The 25,095-nt window shown below is 35.6% G+C and overlaps 3 protein-coding genes across 3 annotated transcripts; 1 reads left to right on the top strand and 2 right to left on the bottom strand.

The window, feature by feature from the left end:
- Positions 1 to 25: 25 nt before the first annotated feature.
- On the bottom strand, positions 26 to 8,578 carry LOC141445435 (cytoplasmic dynein 2 heavy chain 1-like). The gene is made up of 10 exons (XM_074111280.1): positions 8,357 to 8,578; positions 7,768 to 7,911; positions 7,307 to 7,525; positions 5,584 to 5,769; positions 4,727 to 4,855; positions 4,368 to 4,513; positions 3,668 to 3,811; positions 2,693 to 2,905; positions 1,873 to 2,125; positions 26 to 37 (listed from the first exon to the last, which is right to left on the bottom strand). The coding sequence occupies exons 1-10, from the start codon at positions 8,576 to 8,578 to the stop codon at positions 26 to 28; spliced, it is 1,668 nt and encodes a 555-aa protein (XP_073967381.1).
- Positions 8,579 to 9,543: 965 nt separating this feature from the next.
- LOC141442613 (cytoplasmic dynein 2 heavy chain 1-like) lies at positions 9,544 to 15,331 on the bottom strand. The gene is made up of 10 exons (XM_074107634.1): positions 15,180 to 15,331; positions 14,863 to 14,999; positions 13,990 to 14,154; positions 13,747 to 13,846; positions 12,747 to 12,876; positions 11,491 to 11,624; positions 11,141 to 11,385; positions 10,621 to 10,720; positions 10,202 to 10,341; positions 9,544 to 9,747 (listed from the first exon to the last, which is right to left on the bottom strand). Exons 1-10 carry the CDS (start codon positions 15,214 to 15,216, stop codon positions 9,724 to 9,726), a joined length of 1,212 nt encoding a protein of 403 aa, XP_073963735.1. The 5' UTR covers positions 15,217 to 15,331; the 3' UTR covers positions 9,544 to 9,723.
- Positions 15,332 to 18,586: 3,255 nt separating this feature from the next.
- On the top strand, positions 18,587 to 24,974 carry LOC141442588 (succinate dehydrogenase assembly factor 2-B, mitochondrial-like). The gene is made up of 3 exons (XM_074107609.1): positions 18,587 to 18,746; positions 20,507 to 20,640; positions 24,551 to 24,974. The coding sequence occupies exons 1-3, from the start codon at positions 18,729 to 18,731 to the stop codon at positions 24,819 to 24,821; spliced, it is 423 nt and encodes a 140-aa protein (XP_073963710.1). The 5' UTR covers positions 18,587 to 18,728; the 3' UTR covers positions 24,822 to 24,974.
- The last annotated feature ends 121 nt before the right edge of the window (positions 24,975 to 25,095 follow it).

Genomic DNA, 25,095 nt, shown 5'->3' with positions numbered 1-25,095 from the left:
GGCGATATTAAGTAGCTACATTACCTCAGGCAATGAACTAAAATAATTTCCTTGCTCACCCGCGACCTTACGATAGCTAAGCTTATGCAAATATGCGTGTTCATGCAGTTCCTCCACCCACACTGTAAGAACACACACAATCACACAACCCATCTATCACACCACCACTACACTGACGCGTTTCGAACTCAAACAGAGCTCATCTTTCAGAGTGACACAACCGTAACCATGCTACCAGTTGTTAGACTAACGAACCACACCACCGTTTTAACTTGTCACTGTAACTCCCCAAGTACCACATACGTTTTATGAAACAAACCAAACTACCCACAAATTATTAATAAAAAATTTTAACCGTCCTTCAAACTAACCTTGATTTTTATTTATTTACTGTCAAGGCATGTTTTATTAACTACCATTGCTTGAAATTAGATCCAAGCCGTAGCAAGGGAGATGAAAACTAAATTTACCTGCTCATTAATAATAGACCCCATACTGTTGTATCTAATTATCTCCATGCATTCTAAAACATCGAGACGAAAACCCTTGCCACAATAATGTAACACTTCATACGAATCGGAGTCCGATAAAGAATGATTTAGTTCCAACAAATGTTTGGCAAAACATTTTTGGATTTGACAATTATTAGATTTAATAATAAACACCAGTTCAAATTTACCGAAAACCCACGTAACAGATGCCGTGATACCAGCATCGTCTAATCACCGTGGCAGCATAAATTAGCAGCTTTTCATTGTTATGTACATAGATTGTTACTGTACCTCTTTCTAGGGAAGATTTTGATTTAGAGTAAATACTATTTATCAGATAGCGTTGTCGAATGGTTATACTAAATCAATGGTCAATAGTTTGGTTCAGAGAGGCAGGCACGGATAGTGAATAGCATGCTTTTACGCCCGTGTTACCATCGCAGTCTTCTAACAAATATAGGTGTAGCATTTCATACGTTGGTCGTTTGTCTGATAGAATTTGTGGTATTTAAAATCAAACAATGTTAAGGTAGCTTTAAGACTAACAACTCTTTGTACTCTAAACTTTGTAACCACAAAGAGAAGGTAGATAAAGGAACTAGATCGGGTGTATACAAGCTCACTTGTAATGACTGCAGTAAAGTATATGTTGGTCAGACAGGACGCAGTTTTAATGCTAGATTTAAAGAGCATGTTTCGGCATATAGGAATGAGCATCCTGATAAGTCGAATTTTGCCAAACATTTGTTGGAACTAATTTCTTTATCGGACTCCGATTCGTATGAAGTGTTACATTATTGTGGCAAGGGGTTTCGTCTCGATGTTTTAGAATGCATGGAGATAATTAGATACAACAGTATGGGGTCTATTATTAATGAGCAGGTAAATTTAGTTTTATCTATCTCCCTTGCTACGGCTTGGATCTAATTTCAGCAATGGTAGTTAATAAACATGCCTTGACAGTAAATAAATAAAAATCAAGGTAGTTTTGAAGGACGGTTAAAAAATTTTTATTAATAATTTGTGGGTAGTTTTTGTTTTGTTTCATAAAACGTATGTGGGTACTTGGGGAGTTACAGTGACAAGTTAAAACGGTGGTTGTGGTTCGTTAGTCTAACAACTGGTAGCATGGTGTACGGTTGTGTCACTTGAAATGAGCTCTGTTTGAGTTCGAAACGCGTCAGTGTAGTGTGGTGGTGGTGATAGATGGGTTTGTGTTGTGATTTGTGTGTGTTCTTACAGTGGTGGAGGTGGAGGAACTGCATGAACACGCATTTTTGCATAAGCTTAGCTATCGTAAGGTCGCGGGTGAGCAAGGAAATTATTTTAGTTCATTGATATGGACCTCCGCAAAGTAACGCCTGATCAATAAATTATTTACCTCAGGCATTTTTTCTTGCAGCGCCTGTTGCTTGCCGCTTATCTCAGCGAGCTCCTTAGCGTTTTTGGGCAGTGCTTTGTTTTCCAACATCACCATAGCATTGGCTATGAAAGTGTCAACGGCGGCCGCGTCTTCACGGCAATTAGTTTGAAGGGATGACATGAGGCAGGTCCATAAATTGCGAGCTTGAGCCTCGAATTCGTGACGCAGCGTGGCCGTTACCACTATTATCCAGTCTATTCTTTCGTCTTCGCTATAATTATGAAAAGGTGTTAGAAAACTTTGTTTGTATTGTTCTCTGTTCTGTTTTTAACTGCAGTTGATTTAAAAGACTAGACAACCTCATTGCACGAGAACCGATAGCAACTTGTCCATACTACTAATCCTGCCAATATTGTAAACGCTAAAGTAAGTAACTTGGTCGGTGCAGATGTGTATATGTTCGCCCATTACTTAAGCAAGTCCTAATGTTTTAATTTTTGCAACCTGAAAAGACTTGCCGGTTTTTTTTTAAATTCAAGTTGACGTCACGTCTTTGACGCGTCCAACTTCAAGCATTTGGCTACAAAATGTATAAACTTTTCCAAACTCAACCGACCACTGGCTGAAATATTTCGGGTTAAATTTGTGATACCTTGTCAGCCAAATATGTGGTCTACCACCTTAAAGTTGATAATCGTTTGCAAGTCATAAAACAATAATGCCAATAAACATGTCTGTCAACTTGAAAGTTCGACTTTAGCGATACATTAATTTAATAGGAACTTCTTTAAAAATTGATAGACCACACATTTGGCTGATGGTACACTTAATTACTTACAATGACATTTTAGCCACAGCCTGGCCGTACGCCTTACAGGCCTTGAAGTTGGCCTCCCAATCGCCAGGTTCCTTCAGATGTTCGGTACAAAGCGTGTGTAAGTCCGGAACGCAGGCGAGCGAGGCGCGGCGCGTCCACGCCTCGCGGGTTCGCTCCAGTGCGGCCAGCGCTGCTTCTAGCTGCTTCACGGCTCTGTTGCCGAGCCAACTATGCCTGCGAATTAACAGGTGGTGATGGCAAACTACGAATTTTTGTTACTAGTACCACAGAGTACATATATAGACAGCTAGTACAGTCACCTGCATTAATATCATCTGCTACAGCGGAGCGTGAAAAAATATCTGACACGTCCTACTAGCCCTAGAAATATATTTGTCTCAGATATTTGCGCACGCTTTGTTACGTCAGATATTGGTGCTGGTGACTATACGTAGTCGATCTATGCATAATTCGCTCTCACTCCAATTACTGTTAGAAGTAAAGAGCACAAAAGAGATGATTTATTTTTAGCCCTTAGTAAACAAATAAATACTCAATTGACTATTTATTCGTTTTAAAGAAACTATAAATTTGAATATTAATCCGGTTGTCAGGGTTACAAAAAAGTGTTTTCTACATCTGGACATTTCCAATTTAAACGACGCATTTTTCAGAATTAGGTAACTTTAGGTTCTTCTTACTCAGAATCATAAGCACTATCGATTTGGACGAAGAATAAAGTGTTTTTATTTGTTTTGTGACTGTTTTTCATGCAGCTTACATGGATCATCATGGATGGATCTTTTGGATTCTTTTTGGATTGGATCTTTTCAAAATGGAGAAATATAACTTTTAAGGAAATTTGTGAAAAAAAACCAACCTCAAAATCTATAGTGCTTGTGATTCTGAGTAAGAAGAACCCCGAAATTACCTAATTCTGAATAAAAAAAATAAAGCGTCATTTAAAGTGAAAATGCCTATCTACCCCATTCTTACTTGTCCACTATGGCAGCGAAGATATTGTCTGCGGCGGCGCGGAGCCCCACGAAGTGCGCCGGCAGCGCCACGAGCCGCCGCAGCTGGTGGTAATGCTGCACCCGAATTTCCTCTAAAGGCGGTTGGATACGTACCGACCGACCACTGAATATAAACAATAACGATCACTTAACAAAATATCTACTCGAAATAACCTACTGCCTATTACAGTGCCATCTCCTATCGATCGGCTATTATAAGGCTATCCTTATCTTGGACACTGTTGTTCATAGAACAGAGATGTAGCACTCAAATTAAACGCCCTGAGATTTTCAAGAGCAATAGAGAATAGGTTTTGATTCCCCAGGTTTTTTTTAATAAATTTTAAAAGTAAAATGTAAACTAAATAAATATATAAATAAAAATAAAAAACTAAATCACGTCGACATAGATTTGAAATTTAGACCTCCAGTTTGGAAATTTACCACTATACCGCTAAACCACCACGCTGATGATAGAGCTATCGAAGTTACTGATCTTATTACTCGTGAAATTTATACTAAAAAACATAAAGCTAGATCGATTGTTCGCCCCCAAAAACATAGCAAATTTCGTCTTAATCATTAGAGCCGGTAATGAGATCCAGGAAATAAATAAATAAATATACAAGAATTACTCGTTCAATCACATAAAATAATAATTTTATAAAAATGAACCTTACCGTAGGACCAAATCGATTTTGACAAGTGGAAAGTGCTTATGTAGAGACAGGAGGGTTTTTATGTATTGACACTCGAGCGCTTTGTACAGCTGCCAGTCCCAGTGAGACCTCCACAGTTCTGTATTCTTATAGCCGTTTGCTTCCACCTTAAATAATACACAATTTGAAATATACGAGTATGTACTATCAACAAAGAGGAAAATTGGATGATGATGAAACTTCGCCACGCAGTCAAGAATCATAGAAGATGAAATACATTAATTGTTTTGAAATACAATAATCCCATATATTTTTTTTTGTAAAAAACCATCTAACCTATTACACACGGCAATTAAATAAAAGTTTGTAGTACATCATACCGTCTCAATAATATCCCTAATATTCTTGACATGTTTCTTCCACTCGGCCTGTTTTGCTAAAAGTTCCGTATCCATTAGGATTTCAACAATGTTTCGAATAGCGATGTGCTGGCTGGTCAGATAAGTATTCTGAAAGTATAATTACACTGTAGTCAAAGAAAATAAGTATAAAAAACTATATCGATGTATCGTCGAGATACAAATAAAGACCAAAAACATTCAAATAACGGGCAGTACTGTTTCTATGAATCCAGTATTAGATTCAATTCGAACCTATACTCGGTGATTATTGGTTGCAGTATATCATGGATAAAACCCAAACCCAGTACACGTACCTACGCTACGTGATTCGTGGGACAAATAACTGGATCGTAATAACAGACAAACCGACAGAAAAGCAGCAAGAGTTACTTTCGCATTTATAATGTTAAAGATACTTATCTGTTTATATGTTTGTCAGTACGTTAATCCAGTATCCATAACACAAGCTTTGTCCACTTTGCACTAAACTCCAATTCAATAGAATCTGACAATCCTGTAGACACTTCCAGCCTACTAATATAAACACCAGGCTGCCTAAGGCTTTGTGATGTGACTATTATTCTTTTTTGATTCCTTTTAGATGATAATTGCAACAACAGGGACATATATAATCAAGTGTGCCCACGATAGGGTGTCTTAAATATGTAGAAAATTGACAGATTCTATTGAATTTTACTTTAGGTCAATATTGGTGTCAAATGTTCCGTGATATATTCATTTTAATACATATATTTAATGTTTTCATTATATAAAGATGCGATTTAAGAAAATGATACAGGGGAAACATTCGATTAACCTCGCTAATAACTAATGACCTGTGATTCCAACTTGAGCACAATTTTCTTCAACTTGTCGGTATAGTTCTGTAGTTGTTCCGCGTCGTTCCAGTACACAGCCCGCTGGTCCTGCACCAGCGTGGACAAGTCCAACGCAGCTTGCAGCATCATCGGGCGAGTCGACGGGATCATGCGCTCGCCGAGGGTGTTGTGGAATGATGCGACCTGTAGTTAAAGGGATGTAATTAAAGGATTTTTCTTCCAATTATGCTTTAATTTCATCATAACCGCACTAAATACCCAGCACAAAGCGAGACTTTTCTGCTCTAGAGCAGAAAAAATGTATGAAAATCCTTTATTGCATTGTTTTAGATTTTTTTTAATTGCACCACCAAAGAGGTAACACAAGAGTATTTTTCTATAAAATTAGCCTGCATAGTGTAAAAAAGTCTAGTGTTAGGTTGGTCAACCTGACAGTCTTATGAAATTTGACAGATTGCGTACAAAAAATTGTTGCTACCAGTCCTATCAAAAATAGTAAGCAGCCGAATTAAAAAAAAAACTTTGTGTGTTTGGTTCGCCAACCTGGCGTCTTCGTAAAATAGCCGGAAAGCGAATTATACCTACGCGCCACGAATTCTGCAAACCTCGGCAACGATTAAAAAAAAACCTTAGCATTAACAAATTAACTAGTGCGAATTTAAACTTACAAAAATGGAATCACGATCAGCATTTCTTTCGGTTAATTGATTCATAACTAATATATTGTTGAAAAAAAGATTATGATCATTAATGTAATTTATATTGCCCTCGTACTTTTTAAAACCATCGCTCACGCTTCTCCAAATCGGCACTCGGTGCAATAATAAATAAAGCTTTAACAAAATCTACTAATGTTTTTAAACATAATGACGGTTTTGTGGTTTACTAAAACTAGTATCGTGACCGTTTAGCATGTTATGTTACCATTTCTGTCAGGTTTATAATGTTTGCATAACTAAATGAAATCACAAGAAGATTCATAGATTATTGAAACAGTACTAGCGCTGCCTACCGAATACACGCCCTAGGTAATTAATGCCCCGAACGCCGCCGAGCGCGTTCTAGCTCCACCCCAACAGACGCGAGTTGCAGTAAGCACAGTACAGAGAAAAGTAACAGTATAACGCCATGTCTGCCGTCCGCGAATTTACTACGGCCACGAATTCTAGCATACCTCGGCAAATCAGTCGGGTACTCCGCGGTTACGTACGGACTCACGCGCATTTTTTACGTACCTAATATGTCACGACGATATAAACAGTATTGTTCGGTGTACGGTATTTAAAAATCTAATATATAATAAAAACGTATCTAATTAAGTTATTTATCATAATGTGAATTATTTAACTCTTAAATTCAACAAATTTTCCGCACATCTCGAGCGCCGCAAATACTTCTCCGTCTAATTTGTAGGTAACAAATATACGTAGTGATGAAGCTAAATAAAACCGTTTAAAAACATAATACGTTGTGGAAAATTAAAATAACGTAAAATGTTTTTGTTATACACTACTAGTCCAATTCTTCCATAATTTTCTAAGCTAATACTTTTCCTAGTTTAAATTTCATAGACTTGGTAAATAAATATACGAAGATCCTTAGAAAAATATTACTTAATTTTTTCGTATTGGCTACGGAACCCTATTTTGGGCGTGTCCGACACGCTCTTGGCCGTTTTTTTCTGTATTGTGTAGTAAGCCGCCATCATCATCATCATCACCTGTTGCAGCGCGCGGGCGTCCCCCAGCGCCGCGGCCAGCGTGTCGATGTGGGCAGCCGCGGCCGGCGTCGGCAACCCGAGCGCCGCCAGCGCTCGCGCCTCCAGCTCCACCCACACAAGGCGAGAGTTGAAGTTCACCACCATCATCTTGCTGCTCGCTGAAAATTCCACTACAGGCTTGTCTAGAGATAGCTGGAGCGTGCCACTTTTGACTTGTGCCTGAAATTTTAAGTCAGTTTTCGGAAGGTTATTATTTATTAAGTTGTTATAAACAAACAATAGGAAAACATTTTATCCCCACAAAGAGTTATTTTACTTAATAATGCTTACTATAATACGTTGAAAAAATAAAAAAAGCAAAGTTAAGCCAGGAATCGAACCTGGTAGAACGAAACTGGTAACACGTCATTATAGCCCGATATTGTGTGGTGTAAAACGAATCTTAACGTGCATAACTCTACCTGCAAATCTCTAGACCACTCTTCATGCAACTGTGTGTACATAGTTTTAAGATCTTTCAACACTTGGATAGCCAGTTTTTGTAATTCAGCACTGCTTTCAAACTCTTTTAAATACTTCTCAGCGCACGTCTGTATGTCCTTTACCTGAAATACAAAAAGGGAAATTATTCGTATTGTTGTAAATGCCTTAATCTTCTGAAAGAGTAAGAACTTACACATATTATTGAACTATATATAATATACAACATATTTCATTAATTATATCATGAAGATAATAAGCCCTTGCTAGTAATTTGCCAATGTTTTTAATATTTTTTAAAAATAAATATAGTTTTTATCCACTTAACGAGTTCTAAATAACGATGATCCAAGCTTTGGGTAGATAGCTTAAATTCTATTTTCGCGCTCCATTTTCCTGTTCGGGAACTCATCTTAGAAACTTTTTTTGACAATTAGTTCGACTTTAGGTTAGCAATATGGTTGTACTATGATTATGAAAGAATCTAACTCCAACAATTTTGCTGTAAAACCTATGTGACAGACGACTGACCTACACATGAATGACAACAATGTTCGGACCATAACATACTTTAGCTTCCATTTGCTTAGCCCATTGCACTTGTTGCACAACGGGGGACATTTCTGGCGGCTGATACATCTTGACGTCCACTTCATCAGAATCCAATTGAGCTTGTATTGTTTTCAGCATGGATATCAGCGAGGATATAAATATCTCCAGTTCACTGTTCAGTGCTATTTTAACTAGCGGCCGGTCTATCAGAGACTTGTAGCGCATGAATTCATATAACATCTGTAAAAAAAAACTTTTAAATTTGGAAACTATAGGGAAAATGTTCTTAGCTAGTTTTTCTCTCGATGACTTGACGGAGTCTGACGTGATAGTCAATCTATCAGATAGACGCACAAGACTTAGGTAGCCTGCTATAAGAAACACCCATTCACTAATGACGATAATCATATTGGTGTTTATAAGTGCGGCAGGTAACCTGGAGTTCTGGATACTGAATAACCAACTAGGCTTTACTATAGGTACGCTAAAACAATATGTCATCTTATCATCTACAAACACTAAAATGTTATCGTTGCAGCAATATAAATACTTGTTGATTTATGCACTTCAACATTCTTCCTGGTTTTTAGGGTTCCGTCTGTCTGTCTGTCTGTCCGTCCGCGGCTTTTCTCAGGGACTATCAATGCTAGAAAGCTGTAATTTTGCGCGAATATATATGTAAACTATGCCGACAAAATGGTAACAATAAAAAAATTCAAAATAATTTTTTAAGAGTACCTCCCATAGACGTAAAGTAGGAGTGATTTTTATTTTCTCATCCAATCTTATAGTGTGGGTTATCGTTGGATAGGTCTCTTCATTATGGGGGGGTTGCAAAATATTCATGTTTAAAGTGCAAATTTTCATTAAAATCGAGCGTCCCGCCCGTCTAAAATCTGAACCAGTGGGTGGAAAAATTGTAAAAAATTCTGGATGGTAGTAAGTATATCAAACTTACAAGGAAAAATATTAGTAGTTTAAGAATAAATAGCAGCCTAAGGTATAAAACATACCTAAACTTGCAATAATCTGTACAAAATACGAAATCCTTAGAAAAATATTACTTAATTTTTTTCGTAATGGCTACGGAACCCTGTTTCGGGCGTGCCCGACACGCTCATGGCCGTTTTTTGTTTCTATAAGGTGTTGATTCAATATTTTTATTATACAAGGTTTCTTTAATGAATCTGTAATATTTCATCGCATAGTCGAGTTAGCTTGACGGACTTGTAGTATATGTTTTCCAGATTTTTTATTGTTGCTGGAAGGCGTTCGCATACATTGGCTGAAGGTTAAAGTGTACCGAATCAAAGCGTGTCGTCATCTTCTTCTTCTCATCATATGTATGTCCACATATGCCTCTTCCATGCATTTCCAGGGCGTGTCTACTTACCCTTAATTAAATTTATCTAAAATTGAATAAATAACTTTTACAGGTATGTTCAGTCAAACTATCTGTTGAACTTATAATCATCATCAGCCGTCGGAATACGTCCGCTGTTGGACAAATGCCTCCCCCTTTAGAACGCCACAATGAACGACAACCCGCCACTTGCATCCATCAGCCGCCCGCAACTCTCGCGATGTCGTCAGTCCACCTATTGGGTGGGAGGGTATTCTGCTGAAGTATTTCGGATTAATTTTCAAAGATCATGTGATGTTTTCATTATGACGCTCTGTTATTAATTTGATTATTTTAATTAACAATTAACATATCCTATCTTATGTCATCTAATGTCAGTTCTCTCCAAAATGATTTCGTAAGCCGATAGGCACATCATAGTTTGCTCTCTTGTTTTTGTTTGTCACTTAATTATACCTATGCTGACGAAATAAATTAGTATGAATATGTATATTGTATACCTGTTTAGTAGATATATTATGTAATCTTGGCCTTAGTTTTTCTGAAATATTCGTTTCAGCAGGGCGTAAGTTCATTGAAAATCTCGCGATTGCAGCATCCCACGCCTGCGACGGTCCGTTACAAATCCAGACATTTATATCTGAGAGCATTAAAAACTATATCTTAACATATGACGTCACTTTGCTTTGATTGTTAGGGTTCCGAAGTCAAAATACCAAAAATAGTGTGTGCGTCCACAATAAAGAAAAGATATAACAAAATGTATGTATGTAAACTCTTTATTGTACAAAATAAGTAAACAAACACAGATGACAAACAATGAAATATATGTACAAAGGCGAACTTATCCATTTAAGGGATCTCTACCAGTCAACCTTTGAGTGGATGAGAGGAGTAAGTATATACTACAGATACTTACTCTGAAAGGGTTCAAACATTTTATCAGTTTTTAGTTCTTTGCGCTCGCTAATTGTAAGCAATTTGACTAATTGGCTGTAAGTCGACCTTATTTCATGTATCTGAAAACAGAACACATTTTACAGGTTATTTAATGCATGTAAGAAAGATTATATAAAAGTTAGATATCGTTAGACATAGTGTACATCCGCGCAACTAGCATTGGAACAATTCCGCGTACCCATCGGATAAGTTGATCCAATTTCCAATTTTTACTAAAACAACTATGATTCATAGTCCAAGTTAAAATCATCCCTGTAAAATAACACGTAGTATTTCCGTATGATATATATATTATAATATAAGCAAATTTGCACTATCCCCCATGATATGAAAGAAACTAAATTTCTTACAAAATACACAACAGGTTAAAACAGAATATTATTCTTTACTTTACTGATCATGAAATGTTCTAAAAATTTTATTAAGAATGTTGTGTTCCGAAAATATACTAAAATAATTATATAACTGAATATTTTTACCTGCTTCAACCTATCTTGAAAATTTAAACAGATTATTGGAACATAAGGCTTGCCACTCCAGGGATGAAGCGCATAGTTAGGCCAGTAAGTTTCAGTCAAGGACTTGCAAGCGCTAGTCCAAGTCTCCATCACTTGGAGACTTTCAGACAAAAGTATCAAAATTTCATTGTCTTTGGGTTCAACTGATACTGTCCATAATTGCACATTACTGAATTTTTTCTCAATCGTTGTACAAATTGTATGACCTGAAAAGATACATTAGAACTTTAAGTAACTAGCTACAAACATCGGTTCTTTTAAACAAAATTATGTCAGTATTAGGTAATTCTAATATTTCCATAAAAACCTACCAATGACATCAATAATATGAATCATCCTATCTTGAGGGTAAGGTTTCACCGTTATCCTCCATACGTCATCAAGGGCTCCTCCAACATTCTCCACAGCTTCCCTCGTCTCTAGCATTGGAAGAGATGGCATTGATCTGTGAATAATTAACCTAGTGGCCTAAAATATTCTAGTAAAAGTCTAGTTATTCGAAAATATTGACTCATATTTATTCTTTTGTCAATCAAACAAGATAACCTAACCAACTAAAAGTTGGAAAACCCCCGACTTTGTCACTTCAAAGTTCAATATCTCAAAAACGGCTGAATCGATTTTGATAAAACATGTCTAAGAACCATCGCTAGCGACCTGATTTCAAATAAAAAAAAAACTGCAATCTTATCGGTCCACCCGTTTAAGAGCTACGGTGCCACAGACAGACACACATAGCGGTCAAACTTATAACACCCCTCTTTTTGCGTCGGGGGTTAAAAATATGAAGATATAGCGGGTTAAATTTCCGCATGACGTCACGCCGTTCGACACTTTTTAGAGCACAAGAATTTGCCATATAACCCTATCAAGACTTTGCAGAACAGACAATATTTTTGATCTACGACTCATCAAAATTGATCCGAGCCTGCAGTGAGAGCCGAGACAGACACAGACGGCGAACTGTACGCATTTAGCATACCGGTAACATAATGAAAAAAAAAACTGGTAATAGGTATTCAAACACTGGGACTATAAAGTGTTATGGGGAATATGTGTTCAAAATGAAATAGTCAAATTCACACTAATCACCATACATTATATATATTTACACCAACAAAAGTACAGAAGAAATTAATAATATATACAAAACGATGGGAAAACACAATTAACTAAAATAGATTTTCTATCTAGAACAACATGTCCGCAAGAAGAAAGTTGGTAAAAGCCAACGTCAATATCCACACATGCGCGTAATAAATTATCAAAACGGAAGCGGAAATACAGTCGCCACAGTGTAATTCCTGGACACGGGACAAGAACAATAATTCCTGTACAATCCCTGATTCCCTAGCTACCACCTGTCAACTCCAACCACATATCTTATTTTCCAAAACTATAATTTATACATCATAGTAGTTGGTGCCCAACAGGAGTAGGTATCCACTTTTCTAATCTACGCAATTAGTACACAAAAGTGGATACCTAAGTTAGAGTCTATCATCCAACCCAGACTTTATCTGGAATTAGGTCAATTGGGGTCAATTATAACAACATATTTGCTTACTGAATTTCTTCACTTATGTCCTCAAACAATTCACAAAAAGAAGAGGCAGATTCTCTCTCCTTTTTATTTGCATCTTTATTCTGTGCCAAAGTTTTCCAATAGTCCACTTCATCTTCCACAGACTGTATGACTGCAAACAAAAAATATAGGTATAAGAACTTTACATCTTATGAAATATGTATACATATAAATTATAAAGTATACAAGATGTTTAGATGGCATGATAAAAGTTTGAAAAGGGTAAAATCCTAAGCAACTTAGAACATTTTTAATCATAATAGTTGTAGCAAAAGCTTGATAATTTTATTTTTTAACATCTGACGTAAAAAAGGGTGTCTTATAAATTAGACGCCAATGTTTGTCAGTCAGCCAGTCTGTCTGTCTGTCTGTGGCATTGTACAGTCAACCACCAAAATATCTATATGGCCAAAGTTACAAAGACAAGAATACACAACCTTAATATTAAGCCAATAAAGTATTTGTAGTTGACTGTACCTCTCAAATGGATGGACCTATTTATGTGGGTTTTTACGTGAAAGCGAGTTTTCTTGTGGCAGTTCTTAAATATGTTTTATTAGAATCAGTTCACCAATATTTGAAATACTGAATTTTGACATGACAATGTCTAGGGGTTTTCCAATTTTTCTAAGTTGATTAACCTTATCGCCGCCATGTCAAATACAAAAGACATCACCCATACGCCAGGCTTCTATATTGCAATGCCTAAAATTGAACCATAACACAATTGAACAAAAGTTTATTTTTCATTGAAGTCATGGACGTATATATAGGTTGTTGGAGTGGAACCTGCGGTGCATACATACGAGTCGTTGGCGTTGAAAAGGTTAAGTATGTTATTACAAGCTTTTATTTGACTTTACCAATGTTATATCATTATCTATATTCTTAGTAAGGCACTAAGGTCTTGTATTATCATATTACACTACCTGTAATACCTGTTTGTATATATCTTTCTTTATAGTTAGTTTAAAAAAATTACCACTAATTTCCTGATCTTTTTTCCCATAAGCAAGAATTCTTAAAACTGCTTGTAGGTCAGTAATATTCTTCTGAAGTTTACTTGAATACACATCATTAGTCTGAAAAAATAAAACTGTTTTGTTATCAGTCATCCCAGCCTATATACGTCCCACTGCTGGGCACAGGCCTCCTCTCAGAATGAGAGGGTTGTTATCAGTGTTCAGTTTCAATTATTTTAAGACTTATTGATATTAATACTTACAATAGATAAAAGAGGAGAGTAGATTTGTTTTAAAATTAAATACAATGATTCTGCAGCACTACTTGTCAGGGTAATTATATTTAAATTGTTCACAGCATCTTCTTCAATAAGATCTTTTGCAGCAGTTTTATAAAATATAACTGATTTATTTTTATCATCTTCAACCTGTAATTAAATAATGTACTGCATAACAATTATGTAAGTACAATCAAGGTATACAAATAATAATTACCTATTAAGTCATTGTAGAGCTAGTTTTATTAGTCCTAAGTGAATTTAACCTTAGAGTAGGTATAATTTACAATAAATATATAAGATACAGTACATCATCAATGTATACATCAGCGCCTCATACCAATTTGGTAGCACTAGTGACGAGACAAACTAAAACTACAAGTCTTTAGAGATTGTTTTTAATATTGAAAAGTTACTTTCATTACTGAGACTGAGACGAAAAGGTAGTGTTATCAAAAGGTAAAAAACTAATATCAAAAATCCAAGATATGGTCTCTTACAATAAAAATATGAATGTCTTATTACACAAAATAAAGAAATTTAAATTAAAGAGATATCAGCAAAAATATACTGCAACATTACAGAAGAATGCTTTTATACCCATTACATCAGTTGAAGTCGAAAGATTATTTTCTTACACCAAGTGTATTTTCTCAAATATTATAACTTCTAAAAAAAATTACAACAAGAAATGTCACATATTCAATGATTGAAAATACTTTTTCTAATTGGTTTCTTTTGTTCGACTCATACAGAAAAAAATTATCACATCACTAGTCTTTCAGAAACGTCAAATGCTACCTCAATGCCAAGTCGCCGATCATTTCTAGTTGTTTAGATAAGTAGGTAAGTACTTACTTTTGTCTGAAGAGTAATAAAATCTCCGTTCACAATACTGCCTTGGAGCAACAGTACTTGAGGATTATGTACAAAGTTAAACAATTCTTCTTCTGACTTTTGATCTAACTGAAGATCACGTTTATTGTACTTATTCTCTAAAACAAGAAAAAATAGCTTTATTAGCATCACTAAACAAATAGAATTGAGTCACTAAACTTATGCCGTTACAAAGGTCTATCGATTGATTATTATTAAGCCAAGTTAAGCCATTTAAAGTGGAACCCATTTTATAGAAGTTAGTTAGTTTCCAACTAAATTCACTAACACACGCTTACCTATTGTATGAGTGATAAGTTGCCTTATGTGAGCCATTATCCCACACAATTTACTTAAAGTTCATACCATCTCAATGTCATCACGAAAGTATATTTTATTTTACATAACGTTATTAGTACTTAAAATCTCAAGAGAAACCCAATCAAATCAATAACTCATAACTTGAACCAAACTTGAAGTTTATTGTTTTGACATTACCTGTTGTCATGACAACGGTTACATTATTTGAGAGACCGTTTTAGCTGTTAGTTTTTATCAGATGATTGACATATCACTTTTCGCCAAAGCTATCTGAATGCAGCGTAGACCAATCATAGGATGGTAGGATTTGATGATTTTTTTTTATTAGCGCTTTGTATCTGCAGTAAAAGGCTGCATCGCTTAGGGTTGTATAAATAAATAGTTGTGTGTCGTTCGAAAAGGCTGTGTGAACTATGCTCCTTTGTTTTTTCCACAAATAAAAATCCGCTTGAGACAGTAACCTACAGACTACTGAGAACTAACGTTAACGTTGCAGTTGTTGGTACGGCGCAACCTCTATGGTTGTAACAGCTCTATGACGTTCTTCTGTCAAGCTTGTCTTGTCACGAATTTACATAAAAGGAAATACGTTATTACAATTTATGTTATGTTTTAAATAAAAGGCATTGTTGCAAATGATATATTTATATCCCACGCCCAACAATTGGTAGCAGAGCGTGGTTGCCTGCATAAATGCAAAAAGAAATAAAGTAACGTAAAAATGGCGTCTTCGACATAACGCTCTATAGAAACGTTAAATAGAAATAATTACGACACCTGGTGTTTACAAGCCCAGGCCGTACTAATTAAAACCGAACTATGGGATTACGTTAGCGGCGAAAAGAAATTATCGCCAACACCGAGCGCCGAAGAAAAATGTAAGTTCGAAAAAATGGACATACAAGCCAGATCGGAACTTATTCTGCTCATCTCGCCGACGGAACTAAAACAAATAAAAGGATGTAAAACATCAAAAGAGATATGGGAAAAACTCAAATCCATACATCAAAGCACTGGTCCGGCGAGAAAAGCTACACTGTTGAAACAACTCGTGCTGAAGAAAATGAATTCTGAAGAGGATATCCGCGACCATTTAAATAATTTTATGGATGTCGTCGGAAAGCTGGAGGACATGGACGTTAAAATCCACCCGGAACTATTGAGTATCATGATGCTCTACAGCCTACCAGCAAACTATGAAAACTTCCGCATCGCCATTGAGTCACGAGATGTGCTGCCTGGTCCAGAAGAATTACAAATAAAAATTGTTGAAGAAAACGAAGCCAGAAATCAAACAGAACCGAATGACACCTCATCAAGGTCCGAAGCACTTTATGCTAAACAGAAGAGGAAGGTCGTCGTCTGTAAACACTGCCATAAAAAGGGCCACACTACAGAGGCATGTTGGTCAAAGAAAGAAGCCACTAGCTCACAGAAAAGTAAAAGTCACGAAAAAAATTTCAATGTCTGTTACTCATCTGCAGGCAGCATTGATGACAACCTGTGGTGCCTTGACAGTGGCTGCAGTTCTCACATGACTGGCGAGGAAGAAAAATTCGAAGAATTAACACCTGAAGTTAACACTTTAAGTCTCGCGTCGAAGAAGCACACCACACAAATTAAAGGGCGAGGAAAAATTAGTATCTCTACCAACGACGAAAAATACAACTTGAACGATGCATTGTACGTACCGGAAATAACGACGAACCTCATATCAGTTGGGAAAATAACTGATAACGGTTACAAGGTATTATTCGAAAAAGAAAAAGCATCGGTCATACAAGAAGATACCGTCGTACTACAAGCTTCAAGAAATAAAAACGGGCTTTATTATCTGGATTTCAAACCGGAAGAATCAGCAAATTTCACAACGAAGTCACTAGATGAATCGATGTTATGGCACCGAAAATTGGGTCACATCAACGAAAAAGATCTCAAAATGATGGTTTCGAAGCACTAGATTTGATTAGAGCAGAGGACTAGATTTAAATGAAGTAAAGCTAGATACCTGCGAAACTTGTATAAAAGGTAAACTTTCATCCCTACCATTTGCTAGCCATGATCGATTGTCATCTGAAATTTTAGAAATTATACACAGTGACGTCTGTGGACCGTTTGAAACGGAATCGATTGCTGGATCCAGATACTACGTATCCTTCATCGATGACTTCACCAGGTACTGCTGTATCTATTTCATCAAAAACAAAAGTGAAGTAATCGAAAAGTTTTAAGAATACAAAAATGGAGTGGAGCTGTTCACAAAGAAGAAAATTAAGCACTTGCAATCGGATAATGGTGGCGAGTACAGAAGCAAAGAATTTGATGACCTGCTGGCAAAATGCGGCATCAAAAGGAGACTGACAGCACCATACACTCCACAGCAAAACGGCGTAAGTGAACGAAAAAACCGATCACTGCTAGACAAGGCTAGATGTTTAATGATGGAAGCAAATGTACCCTCATGCTTATGGGCAGAAGCAATAAACACAGCCAATTATCTAATAAACCGAAGTCCAGCAAAAGCCTTAAATGGAAGTAGTCCATACGAAAAATGGGTTGGCCGAAATCCAGCCGGAAACCATTTACACATTTTCGGCAGCAAAGCATTCATCTTGAACAAAAGACGAAGAGGCAAATTCTCCCCTAAAGCCGTAGAAGGCGTCTTTATGGGATACGCCAAAAATGCCAAAGGATTCAGAGTCTATTTACCTGACCAAAACGATGTTGTATTCAGTCGAGATGTCAAATTCGTCGAGAAGATGTACTATGATGACATTCGTACAGAAGCAGTCCTTGTCAACAGCAAACGGGAACCTGAAAAAGAAATGGTGATATCACTTAACAATAAGAAAATTCATCAAAATTCTAACTTACCGATTCAGGATCCTCTTCCCTTGAAAGACATGTCCTCCTCAGATGCCACCAACTTTTAAAGAATTGTCTAAACGATTTTTGATACCACAAGGGACAGAAGAGCTGGCAGTTTCCTCGCACAATGTTTCGGCATAGCTATACAGCGAGGAAATGCTGCCAGCATCTTTAGGACCATGCCGCGGGGGGTTCCATTTACCAATTTTTTCTAGGTTATAGTTTAGTAATTAATTCCTTTTTCTAAATTTTAACTTAGTTTAGTATAATTTAATATCTGGAAAATTTTAATAAATATATTTTATTTTTGATGTTAAGTTTGTAATTACAAGCTTTAATGGATTTTTACAGCAAAATCTTAAAATTATCCTATTTTTTGTATAACATTAAACTTTTAAAATAGAAAACATAACGCACGTGTTAACTGCTAAAAATCACCATCACAAATCATAGATGGCGCAGCTGAATATTTCAATTGTCAAGGTTACTTTTCGTCCGGTCGACCTCCCTTTGATTTTTGATTGACGTGAGACTGACCTGACTGACAGATGTCAATTATGTAAAAATAACAAATTCCTGAAAATAGTAAATAATTAAATTGGTTCTTCTTTCATAAGTATTAAAAAAGATTAATTTTCTCTTAGCTGAAAAATATCATCATGTTCCGATTTCGACCGGTACGTATATTGGAAAATTAATAATGATTGCGCAATGTGTTACGGCAACATAAACGTTGAACTCTGTTGCGCCGCTGAATATTCCCTATTGAAAGAAATGCGAATAGAATCAGCTCATAGCTTTTCTGCGCAAAAATGACATGTAAATTTCTAGGAATATCTGAGCTTCTGTACTCTTGAATTACGAGAGAAAATGCGATTTACGCACGCCCGGCCTCAGATCAAATAAAAAGTAAAGATAATAATAATACAGTGGTAGGTAATTTAGTTAGACCAGAAATCCACTGTTTACTGGCTAGGCTCTAAATGATCTACCAACTGTACAGTCAAATGCAAAAATATATTATACAGCCATAGCCTCAAAATATGTATAAGTACATTGGCCATATGCTTAGTGGCATAAAGGTGTATAGATATTTTTGTCATCTTAGTAACATATATATATTTATGCTTTTGCCATATGCATACCTACAATCAATATTATCATTGTAATTTTCTGCATAACTACTTACTATTACTTTTTTGCGTACTTTTCTGCCTTGCCACAGTCAACTGGAACAATGGCCATAATCAACCTAACCCTAACGCTGCCTGCCTGGCTAACCCTGGTAATAATATTGCACTCCCAGATCAACCGTGGTTCAACTGAAAATAATGCACCAGTTTAATTTAGAGGTTCTAGAAATTAAATTGTCTAAATTAAAATTATACATTATTTGGAGTTGATCCACTGTTGATCTGGGACTGCGATATCATAGAACTGACAATAAGCAGAACAGAAATGTGTGTATTTCCTACAAGAATAGATGTAACTTTTTCACTTCTTCTATAAGTTTTTTTTTGTGTTTTCTTGAGTATAATAGATTATGGTACCTATCATGCCCATATTTTGAGCAATTAAGTTTGTTACAGATTGAGCTGAGGAAATAATATAGTGTTTTAAACATATAGGTGCATCACATTTTTTGCTGTCATGACGTTTCTATTCCTTACTAGTCTTGTGTATTAATTAAACATTTGAGAAGAAAAAGTCCTATTCCTTTCCATTTAAACAGTTGTATCAATTATGTGAGCCAAATGACTTACTTGTAATATTTTATAAAAAAAGTGCAAAGAGAGAGGGTTTATCTTATGTAATGCAGCTGTCTTACAAAGCTTCACTTTTTACTGTTTGCTATGTATGTCACTAAGCTGTTTGTATTTTTATTTCTGATTCATACTTTGTATTTTGAGATAGAAGCTCGAATATAAAGGTAATAAATAATAATTTAATAATATAAATTACATAGAGCATCCTCATAAAAATGTATATTTGCCTTTTAAAGACATCTAGTTTGAGGATCAGAAGTCATGAAAAAATCTAATGATTAACAATATAATATATATTACTAATATAATCTGAAGCAGTCAGTGAGGCTGAGAGGGTAATTCAGGTCCTGGGCAACCCTGTATTTCCTTAACTCCATCCCAGGCGGCGTATGTCTGCGTAGGCCTGATGATGATGATAGTCTGCTGTAACAGTTAATCACTCTACTACTCCAGGCTTCAATGTAAATTGTGCTATGATAAATAGTTAAGGTTTATTTTTTGACACAATTCAACAGTGATAATAGTAAGTAGTAATATCAAAAAGCAGTAAATTGGTGTAGAGTATACAACAAAGAGCCTTACAGATAAATCTAAGGGATTGAGCTTCTAACCAAATTGAAATGCACTACTCAATGTATTGAAGTAATTTGAGTGTCTCTTTTATGTTTCAGGTTGTGAATGCAGTGAAAAAAATGCAATCTATTGCATTAATGAGCGATACGGCAAAGACTATGGATACAACTTACATGGAAATACCTGTTTACAATGTAGATAAACCACAGCCTCTGGAGCAGCGTAAGGCAAGGTAAACAATGATTTATTGCAACAATTACACAAATTGAATTGTGTTTTATGCTTTTATTTATATAAATATTACAAGCTTTTATTTTACTTGCTCTGTTTGTTGTGTTGTTTTTGCTTTTGTTGAGTCAAATCTTGCAAGTTCATTTTGACCCACATCCAGGGGTCAGATAGACCTGAAATTTGGCATATATATGTAGGTTGAATGACAATGCAAGTACAGTCAACAAATAGTGCAGTCAGAAAAAAAGCTTATATTAAAAATGCAATTTATAACAGAAACTTACTATTTTTTACAAGCCACAGTAACCTAATTAGTATGGTTTATGTCAATCCAATTTATAGAAAGGGTAAACAAAGATGCTATTAACCCAACCACAGACATTTAATGATGTGAAAACCTAGAACCTATTGCAAAATCTGTTCAGTAAATCATTTAATTTATTAATTTAATAGACCAAAGTATTTTTGTCTATTTTATTATTTACAGTACTGAATTTAATTCCAAAGACTGTTTATTCAATTATAAAAGAAGTAATAATTTTTTACATTTAAGGTTTATAAATAATAATCACTTATTCAATGGATTATTTATCGATTTTTAAAATGTAAAATCTTCCAGCGTCTCTACGCTAGTCTATGGTACTTCAGATTATACACAAGTTTCATTGAAGAAATAACGTCAGATTTTGACGCAGATTTTTCAAATGAAAATTAAATATTGAAACCAAGTGAATTTGGGTGAAAAAAGTGATTAGACATCTAGTTAAAAGACACAAATTATGTGTTATTGATTCGATCCAGTGGGTGTTTATTCAAGAATTTTGATGAATAAATTGTATTGGCATAACATATAGTAGGTTGGTTTGACTCATGGACTCTCAAGCAGAGGATTACATTCCGTGTCTAGTCTAATACTGTTATATATGTATATATTAATTTTGTGAAGCCAACAAAACGGCAAATTTCAAAATTTAAATACACCATGAACATAAAACTCTAAAAACTGAACACTACCACAGAATAACTAATAGTACTACCGTACAGAAGTGACTCTCTCGAACAAAAGTCAAGTTTAGGTATAAGTTGTTCCATACTCTTACGACTTGCACGCGAAATTGAAACGTATCATGTTACACGAGCCGAGCGTTCAAATTGTGTTGGGCCCGTTGACTCGAAACCGGTTTGGCATCAAGAGCACAGGGTTCCCACTCGCCGATGAATAAAGATAACAGTGGGTATTAATATGAATTCAATAAACTACCTATAATAAATAAGTAAATATACTTTAACCTATGTTCATGACAACAAAGCACGACAATGATAATCTACTTATCTACTTACTACTTTTGCCTACTAGAAGCTGATGTCCGTATTGGCGAAACCATCTCTTAATATTATTTCTGATCAACCAATTAAAGAATTTTATCACTATTACATGGCAGGGACTTAGGAAATTAGAGAAGTAAAGAGAACGACCGGCCGCCGCTTGCCGTTGCACGCTGTTGTAACAGAATATTTGTGTGTACATTTGAGCAAACTTAGTTATTTAGACAATTGTTAATTTATTGTATTTCACAAAACTATATTCATTTAGACGCCCTAAAATGTTTATAATACCTAACAATCTTGTTCTCATTATGCACCTACTACACTTACAGAGTAACTACGAGTATATGATGGTTCAAATTAAATACAAGAAAATGGCTTCTTACCTTTCAATATCTTTCGGAATTCTGAAAAAGATTCCTGTACCTTCTTTAATTAATACATCCGTAAACAATACAATAAACCTTAAACAGATTATGTCGTTTCGAAGTCATTGGTGCAAAGTAAAATAAGTAACTAGGTACCTACACAAATCACGTGCGACGCGTCCAGCGTGCGAGCGAGCCTAGCGGCAACCCACTGCCGTTCACCTGTTGAAAAGGTGCGTCGGCCGAACGTACCTAAATTGCGGAGTGTCCAACCCCTGACACTACTATGCATTATCAAGACAGTTAAATCTTGTCTCTTTGTAAAACCCACTCACAATAAATGTCATAACTCATAACATAATAAAATAACATCACAACACATGACAAGGAAACAAGCTGTGACAAAGTTTTATAGTAGGTTACCTACTATTATGGTTTAGTTTTACATACTTAAGAGAATAATGAGGGCTATCGTTTTTTGTCTCACTAGATGGCGCACTGTTGCGTGAGGTTTTTAAGTATGGTTTTGCAAGTCTGTTATTACGGGCGTGAAAACAAAGTTAAGATTAAAATCATATTTAATACACCTTAAAACGGTACCATATAAATATCGAGCATGCCACAGTGTTGCATAGTCCCTGTTTTGTTCGGAAAATAGGGAGGACAAACGTTTCCGAAAGACAAAACTGTCTCAAAGCACAGACATTCATTGCCCCGGAACGCATATTTGCCATAATTAATTTCAGATATTGCAAAATATTCACAAAATTATTCTAATTATAAATAAACCCGCGTAGCTCACTCAAAAACTATGAGGTTTGACATTTCGGAGACTTCACGCTACACTAGCGCCTCTAGCGGCGAATTCATTCGCGATAGCCCTCATTACATGGGGAGACTTGATTCCAGGGTTTACGCGTTGCCGGCCCTTTGATAAAAGAGTGGGCTTGTTTAAATAAATATAATAATAATACTGAGTTAACCAGTTTAATATTTCGAAATTCCTATGGAATATGGAGTTCTATATCACTTATGAAGGGAAAGCCCTGAGCGGAAGCAAGTGTTTGAAAGTAATAACATGTTATCAGTTACCTTGGATTCTGTGCAAATTCATTACAAAAACATTTGCCTTCAGATTTCTCGATAAAGATTCATATGACTTGTTTGTAACATTTCATCTAGAACTTTCAGTAGGAAATGCGTTTCGTATTATTTCATTAGTTTAATCATTTGTTTTGGAATATTGTCTAAATAATGAATAATTATAATAAATATGACCGTAATAGCCCCATCGAGCTTAAAATAAATCAAGTTAGTAAGTCATTCAACTTTTATTTACAAATTACAAAATAACACAGTTTTTTAATAATCTGCTAAATATTTTATGATAAGACTTATCTATCAGTCAAATTACTTTGATTGAGCTCCTATTTATGATATAAATCAAAAGATAAACTAATATAACGTGTTTTAAAATTACCTATGTGCTTTTTCTTGCTGTCCTAATTTGTTTAACAGTTTGTTTCAAACTCAATAACCTAGTTACATACAAAATAAATTAATACTGATGTTCACTAACATATTTATTATTTATTTATTGAATGCACACATTCATCTATCATTACATTTATCATATTATTTTGTCATATTATTTAACAGCTGGCCTAAATGCATGTTTTTAATTTGATTTGCGACCTCCTATTGATCACCATACGATCCGATTACGATTTTATACGATTTAACGGCCGGATAGCCCAGAGGCCAGAGGTTCGAGAACCTGACTATTGTGCTTGGGGTGACTTAGGTTTCGTCTCTGGTTGGGGCAGATATTTGTATGAAGTCAATTCTTGGGTATTTATAATATGTATTTATGTATGTTTATCCGTTGCCTAGTAGGTACCCATAAGACAAGCTTTGCTTGCTTTGAGACTAGGTCAATTGGTGTCAAGTGGCCTGTGATGTTTATTTAGTTATATGATTTGCTAAAACTAAAAATTCAACAACACAAGTTATTTTGAATGATTTTTACATTATTATTCCTTCAAGAGTAGCAGAAGTATCGGAAGGCCAGAAAAGGTGGGAATGTAACTGCCATTGTCATTTTACCGTGGAAGCTCCCCCCGCGATCCGCATTTGCCACTGACTATTGACATACAATAGATTTTAGCATAATACAACAAATGTGGCAATCTATTTACCAAATCAAATTTCTTCCAGGCTGCACTACCAATCGCGTAAACGCGGAATGTTGGAGAACGATCTACTTCTGAGCACATTCGCGAAGAAATATCTGGATGGGTTCACGGAACAGCAGACTATGATGTACGACCGTCTCATTAACTCCCCGAGTAACGACTGGGATATATTTTACTGGATCGTCGAAAAGAAACCTACGCCTGAAGAATTCGACAACGAAATCATGCAGATGCTGAAGAAACACGCCAAGAATGAAGAAAGAGTGACTCTTAGCCAGCCTGATTTGTATTAGAAAACGTATGCAGAACGCAGACTTACGAACGCTTTTAGCTAAAAGTTTTAGTATTATTGCTGACGTACTTAGTGAATGAAGTATATTAATTTATTATGAAATTATTTGTTAAAATCTCGTTACCAAGTTTATGATTAAAGCTGAATAACCTAATCCCTGTTTTGTCAATTGTTTAAAATTATAACTGTTATTTAGATCTGTTTGTAACTATTTGCTGAAATTCGCGCCCCGTAATTCTTACAATTGAGGACTCCCGCCGCTTAGTCGGCCACGT

The sequence above is a fragment of the Choristoneura fumiferana genome, chromosome 2 (genome assembly GCF_025370935.1).
Source record: "Choristoneura fumiferana chromosome 2, NRCan_CFum_1, whole genome shotgun sequence".
In the NCBI taxonomy this organism is placed as follows: Eukaryota; Metazoa; Arthropoda; class Insecta; order Lepidoptera; family Tortricidae; genus Choristoneura; species Choristoneura fumiferana.
This window is presented reverse-complemented; position numbering and strand designations above follow the sequence as displayed.

Bases quoted from the DNA above. Each gene is read 5' to 3' on its own strand.
- LOC141445435 (XM_074111280.1), bottom strand. From the start codon at position 8,578: ATGTTATATGAATTCATGCGCTACAAGTCTCTGATAGACCGGCCGCTA. The intron at 7,526-7,767 runs GTAGAGTTATGC...TTAAAATTTCAG, and splicing joins AGTGGTCTAGAGATTTGCAG to GCACAAGTCAAAAGTGGCAC. The intron at 4,514-4,726 runs GTATGATGTACT...GTATTATTTAAG, and splicing joins TTAGGGATATTATTGAGACG to GTGGAAGCAAACGGCTATAA.
- LOC141442613 (XM_074107634.1), bottom strand. From the start codon at position 15,216: ATGGCTCACATAAGGCAACTTATCACTCATACAATAG. The intron at 15,000-15,179 runs GTAAGCGTGTGT...TTCTTGTTTTAG, and splicing joins ACTTATCACTCATACAATAG to AGAATAAGTACAATAAACGT. The intron at 11,386-11,490 runs GTAGGTTTTTAT...GTATCTTTTCAG, and splicing joins TCATATTATTGATGTCATTG to GTCATACAATTTGTACAACG.
- LOC141442588 (XM_074107609.1), top strand. The intron at 20,641-24,550 runs GTAAACAATGAT...AATTTCTTCCAG, and splicing joins CTGGAGCAGCGTAAGGCAAG to GCTGCACTACCAATCGCGTA.